This window comes from Cornus florida, unplaced genomic scaffold (assembly GCF_030987335.1).
Source record: "Cornus florida cultivar Cherokee Brave unplaced genomic scaffold, ASM3098733v1 CherokeeBrave_3.0.0_Hap2_Chr05, whole genome shotgun sequence".
NCBI lineage: Eukaryota > Viridiplantae > Streptophyta > Magnoliopsida > Cornales > Cornaceae > Cornus > Cornus florida.
Window position 1 is genome coordinate 78,092,946 of NW_026775575.1, and position 12,889 is coordinate 78,105,834.

Sequence of the window (12,889 nt, forward strand, 5' to 3'; positions counted from 1 at the left end):
ATCTTATATATGCATCCTCTCCTCTAATGCAAGGCTAGGATGCATTACAATCAATTACTAAGATCTACTCTTATACAAACCTTGCTCAACTCCCTAATTTTCTGAAATCCTCCATTCTACAAATGTCTACAAATTTTAAAATATTTTAAATCCTCCACCTCTCTCAACATCCACAATTCCTTGAGTGTGGAAGACTCTAAAATCCAACTGTCCACACATGCCACGCAGACGCCATGTAGAGTCATTCTCAGTGCCTATGTGGCGTAACCTCCTTGCAAATTGGCGGGGCATGACAATTAACTGGTAAAATTCCTTTTGAATGATCAGAAAGAGAAGCAAACTCCTAGAGAAAACAATTCATATGAAGATTAACATGTAGATTTATTCAGCAACTATCCAGTGGAGAAATTCAATTGTAAACAAATCGCACACCGAAATGAAGTCCAGGAAATTTTTTGGTAATTACAAATTAGAAGCTCAGACTATCAATGGGAGATCTCCACTTTTCCCCAATAGACATATTCTGCATTGATAATTTATGGAGGAAGTGCATACATGGGCCTCCAATTTGGCAGATCAGCTCTCAAACTCTTCTCCAGCCATATAGTATTTTTGTACCATTTTTCTGTAATCTGAAACAAGAAGTCCAACAATAGTTCAGTGAAAATTCTTTCCAAGATCATCTGTGATCTTCTCAAGACCTTCAAAAAAAAATATCACTCAAAATCTGCTAATAAGTTAAAAGATTAAATATAAGTACAAATAATACAAACTATATAAAATGGCAGCACAGATACATGTTACTTTTTCTTATGTTCATATGATTGTATAGCATTTAGTAATGGAAAGGCGTCATATGATTCGAACACAAGATGTTTTGCCTTTGATACCATGCTAATTACTAGCTGCTTCAAAAGTTTAAGCTAATGAGAGAATTGTAACTTATTTATCTCAAAATCCCTTTCTGAAATTTTTTGTTTTGAAAAAAGAAAAATGAAATGCCATCATGGGATCTCGAATAATCCAAATAAGATTAGAGAATAAAATAAAGTAAAAAGAAGAGGAAGGCAAAGTCTTGGCAGTATATTGAAGGAAGAAGATAAATTCACACCTTCCTGGTTTTTCCATAGTACAGCAGCAGAGCTGTTGAGAGGACTTTCGATATTGGGTTCTGCATGTGAGAACTAGAGAATAAGACATGTGAAATCGCAAAAAGAAAAATAAATATTATCCATTAAAAGATTTAGAAAAACCTCCTAATAAACTTTGTATGGATAAAAGAATTGTTCTGCAATCAAAAGCTGAAGACCACTTATCCTGCAAAGAATGACGAAGATGTTAGCATCAGTTTTAAAATAAAGGGTACATCCCATACCTAGGATACAGAACCCCCAAGGCACAAATACAATTGTGAATGACTTGATCACTCCTGTCACCACTCGGTTTAAGCAAATCTTCTAGCAAGCTTTACGAGGAATATAACAGGAACAAAAAATAAAAATAAAAAAATCATACAAAATAACAAATCAAAGTATCATTTTTTAATCATACTTCTAATACCACTATGGGACTCTGCTCAGATGCACAGGGGATAAGGTTATTGTAGAGGCCTGAGTACTTTATTCAAATATTTTTTTCCCCAAACTAAAAGCTGAGGCAGACACTGGGATAGATCCAGAATCTATGACTACTGACAATATATATATAGAGTTGTCGATCAAATGACCTTCTCTCCCATCTGAATAACTCAGAAACCAACATAAATGATTACAGCATATCCAAATCCTTCAAGTGTGTGTCGTATGTGTTAAAAAATAGGCAGAGAGGTTGTCTTCCTCCTCATCAACACGCAATTGGGAAATCTTCTTTATAATAGTTTTTTTTTTTGGGATGGTTTTATAATAGTTTTTTGCTGAAAAAGGATAACCAAGATTATCGATACCTGAAGAATGTCTAAACAAATGTTTCCGTACTGGTCAACATTTGGATGGAAGCACATTGTCTCAAACTTAACTTGAGGGGGCTTGAAAGGATAATCAAGGGGAAAGCGCAAAGAAACTTTGTAAGATAAACCCTCATACATAGTTCCTTTGCCCCCCTCAATAGTACCAATCCAAGTAAAGATGCTCTCCCCTTCAGGAAAGGCAGATACACCAAGATCTCCTCCGCTCATCTGTCCGTAACAACAATGAAAACTATCACTTACCAAATAAACCACTTGCAATAAGACAATAAAGAATATAATAAATAATAAAGATTGAGAGATGAAAAAAGAGTGACGGGAATATAGCATTATTGTTATTGAGACTGATAAAGGCAATGTTGGTCTACAGTGTTGTAAAAGATATGTCCAGTGAGGGAGTTAATTGGCAACAAGATTCCCCAAGTAGAATGGATTAGGCTTTGTCCGGATATAAATTTATGTGCTTACTAAGAAGTGTTGTTTGTGAATTGTGGTTGGTGGGATATAATTTTTTATGCTTACTAAGAAGTGTGATTTGGGGGAGGGGGCGTGCACCAGCTTAATTTACCATTATACTTTTTCCATTATTAAAGGACCAACAAATCTTGCTAAGGTGATATTCAGAACCTGTACATCACAAACCCTCATTAATTAAAAAAACCTCAAAAATCATCACAATTATAAGAATTTGACTGAATAGACCTCTTTTAACCATCTTATTTTATCTTTAAACCAACAACGAACCCATAAATTGGGTTTATAACCTCCATATTTGTAAGGTTTGCTAAGTCAGTTCTTTTTTCTTTTTTTTTTTAACCTCTTCTCTACATGAAATTGAAATGTATGGGAAAGAAGAATAGATAAGACGACATAATGATTTAATATATGTAAGCAGCATGTTATGACTTATGAGACACCATCAAGAAGCCTGAACTAAACTTCCCTAAGATGGATATTACACATACAATTGTTGTAGAGAATACATTATTTGTAAATCTGGATATAGAAATTTGTACATGGTTGACATGTATAATCTGCATTTTGAGAGAGAGAGGTAAAATAAAAGACTAAATATAATCTACCTTTTTTTTCCCCCCTGAATAAAGAATAAATATAGTCCCTACTTCCTTTCTTCTTATTTTGTATGCCGTAAACATTACGAAATGTTTTTAATTTATAAATAATCTCTTACATTATCTTTATATAAAGAATATATACTAAAACTTTTGTTGTAAGAAATTAATTACAAATTATATTCTATTACATTTTTAGACTACTAATTTGATTTTTATTCTAATTATTTCCCCCACCCCCACACAAAAAAAAAAAAAAAATGCAAAAATTCCTGGCTCTGCCTATTGTATTTCCTGTTTGGAATTTCCAGCCAAGTGTACTCCGATTTAATCTTGGAAAACCATCCAAACTTTTGATGAATTGGTAGAAGTGGGTTCTCTCTATTGTGGTGTAACACATATTACCTTTTGTACCATTATTTTCTACTTAGCATATTTTTCAAATGTACCTCATGGTTCTTCCCATTTAGAAAGGTTTTTTACATAAATTTGGTGGCTCGATTATAACATGTTGCTTGGTTGGAACTTTTATTTTGTGTTCATGGTGTTCGATCATACTTGTTTCCTTCATAACTAGCTTAATTGGCGAGGGAAAGGGTTGCTTCCCTACCTTTCCAGCAAGAAGGATGTAAAAAACAGAGCACGTAAACGAATAAATGACTCCGCAAAGGCATACATAGGCATTTGATCATATACCTCATCATCTGTAAAAGGCCATAAAAAAAGGAAATGACATACATCTAGAAATGGTGATCAAAATTTAACATCAAGTATAGTAATGGCCAAGAAAAAAATTGTATGGGTTGTCTACCTAACTCCCAAATAAATAAATAAAAATTATTTAGTTTCCCTATGTAATTTTTTTTTTTTACCAATGGGCCAGTGCCATAGTGGTTTCGGCCACGCGTTCAAGTCTCAGATATGTGTGTGTGTGAGTACCAAAGAAGAAATTTTTTTTTTTTTTTTTTTTTTTTCTATGTAACCTGGATTTGTAACAAAGTATTGGAATCAATTCAATCATGACCAGCAGGTCCACCACTATAGACGGAAGCATCGAAACACATAAAACCTAGCAAATATTTGACGTATATAATAGCATTTCCAAAAATTGAACATCCTAAAATCAAGTAAAATTACCAAAACAAAACATAAATAATAAATATTTAATCATAAGAGAAGTTCAAATTTCAGATATAAGAAACAATATGCAACTTAATTAATTAATAATATATATATATATATATAGTATAATGTATGTATATGCGAAAATATAAATTTATATACTATGAAGTGAAGATAGATACCATGAGAGACATGAGCTCCCTCTGAAGCCTGCAAGAAACAGATCAATTTATTGAAATTAGAAAAATCAAAATCAACGAATAATGAAAATACGAGAGTCCGTCAATAAATTGCACCTCTGCTTAACAGAATTGGTGTCGACGTGATTCGGAGAAGCCTTGGCTTGCTTGGACGGCGTCGCCGACGGAGGCCGATGATCGGCAGACAAGTTATCAATCGTCGCGTCGTTTCGAACCTCCATGTCCGCCTGCCTCTCTGCACTCACTCGCTCTCTCTCTCTAGATTCTGTTTCTCTCTCTATATAACAGTTGGTGGATCCGATGGGAATCAGTGGTAGGGACTACATTCGATTACTTTAATTGCTCAACTGAAAATTGACAGCACAGATGAGATAGCGAAGCGAGTTTCTGTTCTGATTGGACTTTGTTGGGCCAGTGATTGGTGCGCCACTGAATGAGTGGATAATATAGTTTTACTTTTACTTAAAATGGGCTCCACATTGGGCTATTATAAGTGACATGCCTGCCAATGGGTTGACCCTTTTGTTTCCCAGTGGTTCATCTCCTTGATGGTCCCAAACATTTATCATGTGAAAATTTTCTTTTTGATTTTTTTATACTTATTTTCTATTTTGAAAATTACATAATTTTGTTTTTGTAGGATGCAATATCCGGACATTTTTTTTTTTTTTTTTAACTCTGTACTTTAATTAATCTTTGGTAAAAAAAAAAAATCACAATTGTGTCATTTAAAAACAAAATGAAGAAATGAAGAGTATAAGGGTACAAACATTTTGAGTCTTAATATTATTTATTTTGCCATTCTTAATTTTTTAAAGACATATTTTTTTTTTTATAAAAAAACATAGAAATTTAAAATACTTCTGTTGATCTAAAATATCTTTATACTTGACACTAGAATTGCTGAAATATTAAGGCTTAGTCTTAAGGTGAGGCAGGGGAACAATTGTTTACCCATAAAGTAATTTACTTAATTTACGGCTTAGTTCACTTTAAGTTTAACACTAGAATTGTTGAAATATTAAGTGAAGAGTTCAATATATTTTACATATTTTTTTTTATTTTTAACAAGAAGAGTTCAAATTACTGCTTTCTATACTTACATACACACACACACACACACACACACACATATATATATATATATATATATAAATGAAACAAATTCGAGTTCCTACTGGCAGTGGTTTACCATTGCTAGATGCATTTCAAAAACTCACACTTGAAATTGCATTCACAGGAATCATTAATGTCAACAACAAACTGGAAACACTCTGAATTTGATCCGTGTTCGCCTCCAAATATCGCCCACTTCTACAACAAGATCGAAGTTTTAACCCGGACACTAAAAAGTTTTCAACCATAACAATTACCATCATATATCAGCAAGCATGTAGTTTAAGGTCCTGTTCATAGCTCGAACTCATTTAAAGGAATATATATCAAAGTAATATTGGTAATGCAAATACAAAACCAATCATCAATCGATCCACCATGGCATCAAGGCAACTATGTATTCAGGGATCGACCTAGTTTTCGAATAATGCAGCAACAAGGCTTCAAGCTTTTACTCTAGGCAAAACTATGTAACAATACAACTCAATAATTGGACATGTTCAGGCGACCATCAATCAACATATGATAACGAGGCAACTACCTTTCTAGGGAACAAGGAATTTTTTTTTTTGTCTCCGCTAGATAAACATATCACGGAGGTAAGGTGCTGTCAGACCATAACGATATGCTTAGACAACTATCTATCAAGCCTTAAGAACATGTACCAAGGAAAGATGTTATCAAAGCAAGAATCAGTTAAGCAAAAATGCGTTGTGGCAACTCCCTATCCAGCAACGCTATCTCCCATATATTGAGGCAATTATGTATGAAGGCAACATGGCAACCATTTGTTGAGGTTACGACGTATCGAGCCATAGTGACTACATGTGTTATGGGGCAGCTATCAAATAAGATCGAATTTTAGGAGACAGTATATTGAAGTATAAAGACCTACTAGACCGTAACATTGCGGCGACAAGGTTACTTCCACATACTTTGGCAACCATCAGATACTGTGGTAGGGCTAAAGGGCAACTAAATACCCAACACAACTTGTTAATTAGGGGAACATAGAAGTTTAAGTTCCTACTGGCTCATATGACAAAACGATGGGGATACAATAGTTTCCACATTTTAACACGGTCATAAGATAATGAAAGAAGCTTCAAACACAACTATCTATTAGGCAACATTGTGGTTTGCAGTAGTACCACTGGACTCTGTTTATCAAGGGAACATGTTAGCTTGAGGTGGAACAATATGTTGAATCAACAAAATAGTTCCCATGTATTTAAGAAATCATCATTCTAGGCAATATGGTACTATGCACACAATGAAGTAACAATCAGTTAAGGAAACACCATCATAACTAACAAAGTAACCATCCATCTATAGGTGACATGGTGTTTCAATCTATTAGTACTCATACTGAGGCAACATGGTAGTTGAGGTCTCACAAAACAATAAATCGTGGAGAGAAGACAACCATGCGAGGCTTGCTAAAAGTTATATATTTGATACCAGCTTGAGGCAACACGACATATCCACATACTACATATTGAAGCAGAGGCAACATGATCATATCCAAATATATTGAGGCAACACGACATATCCACATACTACATATTGAAGCAGAGGCAACATGATCATATCCAAATATATTGAGGCAACTAAGATACATTAGATTTTTCATAAATTGGAGCAACAGAGTACCCAGACCACTGTGTAACAAAGCCACGTGGTAGCTTAGTGATCGAAGTCACCATATTTATGCTTCATGGTAAGTTAGGCAGGCACATTGATGTAACCATCCATTACGGCAACGAATCATAGAAACAACTATCTATTTAAGTATCATGGAAGCCAAAAAAGTTCCACTCGGGCAAGTAGTGAGACTATAAAGTAATTTAAGGCCCCACATTTTTCCTAACCAAACACTACACATTATGTCAATAATATAGAGAGAGAGCACAGTAGTTTTAAGGTCTCAAAAAAAAATGTCTGGGACATCTTTGTTTTTCCTGAACAAAAGCCACCAAGGCATTGATGCAACTATCTGTCCAGAAAACATGGTAGAACAAAGTAACCATGTAGTGAGGCGGCATGAAAATTTCCACATGTTCAGGAAACCATCAGTAAAGCACCAAGGCCACAAAGCAACCATCAACAATATAACAGGGAAACCATCCATTAAGTACCATAGCAGTTTAAAATAGCACAAAACATATACCAAAGCAACATGTAATAACAATCCAAACAGTCAGAAACCGAAGCCACCGTGAAGTATTCGGAGACCAACCCATGAAATTATTTCCAGTTTAACCAGTTATTTCAATGAAATTTTAAACAATTTGTTATATATGAGTAGTTATTTTACTAAACATGAAGGACAAAAAAATTTGGAAGTATTTATGAAATAAAATCTAAAAGCAAAACAAAATTTAAGAACAAAAGTCACAGTCCATCAAAGTACAGCATAGAATAAAGGAATCATGAATTCAAGATAAGGAGATTCCACAACAATGTACACATCATCTAGTTCCCTTTTTCTTTTGACCCTAAACATCCACCTTTTTTTTCAATACGATCCGTCTCATTTTTCATCAGAACTTAGGTATACACCAAAATTCCCAAGCTTTATGCTGAATAAATCAACTCCTAAACACACAACTTTCTACAACTAAAAATCTTACGAAGAACAAGAAACAGTAAAACACGAAACAAGCTTCATTCAAGAAGGACTCAAATCCAAAATCAGTTAGCTACATCGAGAATTTGAAGAAACTAGTGATAATCATTCTTTAATCATAGAGCATGCCAACTAAAATAAAAAAAAAATCATATTGATCACATAAATCATTTAGAGAACATTATCATGCATTACTTCATCATTCGAACTTCAACTTACGGAAACCAAAATCCACTTTTATCTCTACTTTCAAATGATACCCAATTTAAGCTCAGTAACGACAGGGAAACGAAAACTAAAAAAAAAAATTTACAGAGTGAAAATTTTGTGGCATTTCAATTACCGATCATGAAGAATCCGACAGATGATCTTGATTCGGTTGATCAGAATCCGGAAAACTAAGCTCCGTCACCAGATCGGTAGCGGTATAGCTTGCCGAAGACATGGAGGGCGGTGACGAAGCCGATGAAGCAGAGGCTCATGACGAGGACGACGGTGGGCGAGATCTTGAGTCCGGGGGCGTCGTCAGTGTAGAACCTGAGCACGTTGCTTCCCGAGCCACTTCCTCCTCCGCCGAAACCGGCGGAGCCGCTGGAGGAGCTGGCGAGTCGCCGACGTCGCATCCCGGCAGTGGCGGCGGCGGAGCCGCGCGGTGCCATGCCGACGGGACCGGGTCTGGTGGTCGACGAAGATGATGATTGGGATTGAGATGCGCCTCTCACCATTGTTGCAGTGCGAAGAATTCGAGAAGCGAAGAGGAAGAGTGAGAAGTGGAGTAGAAGTGTAATAATTTGAAAGTTGAGGTGCTATTTAGTGAACTCGGATGATTGCTGGTCTAAACGATGACCGGTTGAGAAAGTTGCCAATTTAATGAGTCCTTTTAAGAGGCTGCTCAAGAGAAACTGTTGGCGGAAACCGAGTTACTTTGTAATAAAACGTACCCAGTAGCTGTTTTCATTTTTTCATTTTTAAATGCCATTTTCATGTGAAAGAATTACCAGAAGGTGTTGCCCAAAGACTTTCCATCTACTAAATCCTTGTGCATCAATTATATCTTGTTTAATTATTATGTATTAATTTTTATCTAGTGATACAAGTTGAATTAAAAATTTTCAATTAAATAATTAAAATTTTGTTTAGATCACCCTAAATCGTCAAATGAGAGTTGAGCGTAATAACATACTGTCAAAAATTTAAAAATTAGTTTTGACCGGCCTCAACTACCAAATAAGAGTTGAGTGCACTCTAATAATTTATCTTACATGTAACGATCTATCTATACAATTTAGCTACACATTAAACCAACATTAAAAACTATTAATTAAGAACTATTATAGTTACCTTAACTATTAATTATCATATCAAGGCAATTATATAATTGAATAAAACAAGTTGAGTCGTGAAGTAAGTTTTGAAAAAAATATTCTTGTAGTTACTTCATAAATAGAGTCCAATAAGAACTCTTAATTATCACATCTAGTTAACCATATAATCGAATAAAAGAAGTCGTCGGGTGTATTTCAAAGTGGGAAGTAGGGTTTTTCACCTTAGGGCCATTGGAAAGAACTTTCCGTGAGCAATATATAGTTGCCCGTGCTTTTTTGGTTTTCTCCAAGCTATAATATTACTTATTTTATCCGGGTATATTTCAAAGTGGGAAGTATTTCAAAGTGGGAAGTAGGATTTTTTTTAACCTTAGGGCCATTAGAAAGAATTTTCCATTAGCAATTAGGGCTGCAAACGAGCCGAGCCGTTCGTAAACTACTCGGGCTCGGCTCGATTCATAAACAAGCCGAGCCTGAACATCAGTAGGCTCGGTTCTTTTGTTCATGAACCGTTCACAAACTGAGCTCAATAAGGCGTTTGCGAATATACTCGATTATAATATATATATATATATATATATATATATATATATATATATATATCCAATTATAATATATAATTTTATGTTATGAGGGCTTAGTCCACAGGCCTATTAAATTTTTTAGTTATGTTTTAGACCTAATTTTATCATTTATTCATTTTAAAACAAAAACCAAGCGCATCTGTACAATCAAACACAAACCCATTAAATTTTTTAGTTATGTTTTAGGCCCAATTTTATCATTTATTCATTTTAAAACAAAAACCAAGCCCATCTGTACATTCAAACACAAGCCCATCTGTACAATCAAACCTAAGCCCATGTCTATGTCTAACCCTAATCATCTTTCATTTTTCTAAATTTATCAGTAGCCCAAGCAGCAGTGGTAACACATTCAACAATTTGCTTTCTGTCATGGAATTTTACTTCTCTCTCTTTCTCTTCTTACATTTGATTTTTATGTATTAATTGTCTTTCATCCAAAATGATTTTTAGTATAGATTTTGGGGTTTACTATTGATCTATGCATCTCTTGACTTCTTCCATCAAAATCAACTCTGGTAAGTTTAATTTTCGATCAAATTTATCACTTTCTTTCTCTTTTTCTCTCAAACTTCTCTCTTTTTATTGCTGCAAATCTATTTCTCTCAATTTTTTTTTTATTTTTTTTTATTTTTTTCTAGATCTGTTAGATGCGAAATTAAAAATAAAAAATAAATAGCTCAAGCTCGGCTCGAGGCTCGTCAAACAGAGTCGAGCCAAGCTTGAACCAAAATTTCTCAGCTCGGCTCGAGCTCGAGACGAGCTTGAGCATTTTATCACTTGAGCCGAGCCGAGCTCGAGCACACCATGGCTCGACTCGATTGCAGCCCTATTAGCAATATATAGATGCACGTGCTTTTTTGGTTTTCTCCATGTTATAATATTACTTATTTTATCCATTTTATTTTCTCCTTATTCACAATAAGCCCACCAATATTTCACTTTTTTTTTTTTTTTTTAATTAATTCCAGTGACACCCTCTGAGATTTGGACAAATATCACACTGAAAATCTTTCGAAAATAACTATCACTCAGGCCTCAAATGTCTTTTTTGTCAATGGCACCGTTAAAAATGGTGCAAAATGACTATTTTATCCCCAAATTTTTAATGTTTTTTATTCCAAAATATCAGTAATCTGAAAAGACAGAATTGCCCTCATTCATTTTTTTTTTCCTTAGTTAATTGCACTCATTCATTACATCTTCTCTCTCTAAAGCGTAAATCTTGCAAGATAAAGAGGCTAAAGTTATGGAGGATTTTGGTGGCGAGTTGAACTGAGTAGGTTAGGAAATTGACGTAGTGTGGGCAGAAGATGAGATTAGAGTGATGGGTGTTGTTGAGGGATATAGAGTTGGATATATGCATTATGGGTTGTTCGATTCAATGCAATTAGAGGCTCGGATAAGATCATCAAACCTAAAATTCCTTTTGTTTCATGTGAATTGGTACAGAGTTGATGGTGAGGTTCAGAGAGTTGTGTGGATGCCGTCTGATAAGGATAATTTAAATAAGATAGTTCAAACCGATTAGATATGGTAGTAAAACCGTAGTTGACTAGTTTGAAATTAAACGGAGACAGTTGAGCTAATAACAAGTAGATCATAATAGTTCAAATTCAAAAGGAAGAGTCTCTTCGAATATCTCCTCAAATCCCAACAGTTGTACCATAGCATCGTTATAAATATGACATCTCACTAACCAAAGAGATATGAGACAATTAATACATTAAATTCCTGCTTTTACTTCAGAGTTCTAGTAACTGACTTGATCGTTGGAGAGCTCTTGGCAGGCTGGTGGTATCGATCAAGGTTCACTTCTTGTTGCAGGGAAACGGTGTCATTTCGGAATCATGCAGAAACTTATTTCAACAGTTGGCACCGTCTATGGGAACGTATAGTGATTTCCCAAAGAAATTAGGGTTCTGTCGCGATCCGATCTGAATATCGGGGAAAATCTTAAGTATCGAGCCTCTGATAAGGGCTCACTCAAATCGAGCCTCACACTAGCAAGGATCACCTACATCAGTAAGGGTTTACAAAGCCTCGCACTGGCAAGGCTCACCCACATCAAATTCTTGATAAAGCTCACCCACATCGAGCCTCTGATAAGGGCTCACTCAAATCGAGCCTCGTACTAGCAAAGCTCACTTGCATCAGCAACAAGCCTCGCACTGGAAAAACTCACCCAAACCTCATAAAGGCAAGGCCAAACAGCTATATAAGGGCCAGGTCTCCCACCAGGGTAGGCTCAGGAAGGTCTTCCACCAAGGTTAGGCCAGACAGGTCTCTAACCAAAGTAAGACCGTATAATTCTCTCACAAAAGCTATGTAGGTCTCCCATCAGGGCAAGGCTAGGAGGTCTCGTACGAATGACAAGCAGATCTTGTACCTACGTCATGCAAGTCTCCCACCAGGGCAAGGCCAAGTCTCACGCCAGGAGGTCTCATACGAATGACAAACAGATATTGCACTTACGTCGTGCAAGTTTTCTAACAAGGCAGGGCCAGGTAGATCTTGCAAAAATTCTATGCAAGTCTCTTAATAAGGCAGGGCAAACTAGGTCTCCAACCAAGGCAGGGCAGAAAGGTTTCCTACCACGGCTAGGCTAGAGAGGTCTCCAACTAAAGTAAGACTAAACAATTCTCTCACCAAGGTCAGGTAAATCTCTTACCAGGGCAAAGCCAGGAGGTCTCATACGAATGATAGACAGATCTTGCACCTATGTCATACAAGTCTTCCACTAAGGTAAGGCTAACTAGGTCTTTCACCAAGGTAGGCCAGGTCTCCCATTCCCACCAAGGCCAGGCTAGGCAGGTCTCCAACCAAGGCAATGCCAGGTAAATGTTGTACCAATGCTATGCAAGTTTCTCAACAAGG

The 12,889-nt window shown here is 35.8% G+C and overlaps 2 protein-coding genes across 2 annotated transcripts; both read right to left on the minus strand.

Moving 5' to 3' along the window:
- Positions 1-344: 344 nt before the first annotated feature.
- LOC132306983 (uncharacterized) lies at positions 345-5,031 on the minus strand. Its single transcript, XM_059804613.1, has 6 exons — positions 4,455-5,031; positions 4,341-4,368; positions 1,943-2,173; positions 1,254-1,317; positions 1,112-1,171; positions 345-632 (listed from the first exon to the last, which is right to left on the minus strand). The coding sequence occupies exons 1-6, from the start codon at positions 4,577-4,579 to the stop codon at positions 577-579; spliced, it is 564 nt and encodes a 187-aa protein (XP_059660596.1). The 5' UTR covers positions 4,580-5,031; the 3' UTR covers positions 345-576.
- A 3,205-nt stretch (positions 5,032-8,236) lies between these two features.
- On the minus strand, positions 8,237-8,994 carry LOC132306984 (protein transport protein Sec61 subunit beta-like). Its single transcript, XM_059804614.1, has one exon. It carries the CDS (start codon positions 8,826-8,828, stop codon positions 8,502-8,504), a length of 327 nt encoding a protein of 108 aa, XP_059660597.1. The 5' UTR covers positions 8,829-8,994; the 3' UTR covers positions 8,237-8,501.
- Positions 8,995-12,889: the final 3,895 nt, after the last annotated feature.

Excerpts from the sequence above, each read along its gene's own strand:
- LOC132306983 (XM_059804613.1), bottom strand. The coding sequence starts at position 4,579 with ATGGAGGTTCGAAACGACGCGACGATTGATAACTTGTCTGCCGATCAT. Across the intron at positions 2,174-4,340 it reads GGGAGCTCATGTCTCTCATG|ATGAGCGGAGGAGATCTTGG; the intron begins GTATCTATCTTC and ends TGTTACGGACAG. Across the intron at positions 633-1,111 it reads ACTATGGAAAAACCAGGAAG|ATTACAGAAAAATGGTACAA; the intron begins GTGTGAATTTAT and ends TTCTTGTTTCAG.
- LOC132306984 (XM_059804614.1), bottom strand. The coding sequence starts at position 8,828 with ATGGTGAGAGGCGCATCTCAATCCCAATCATCATCTTCGTCGACCACC.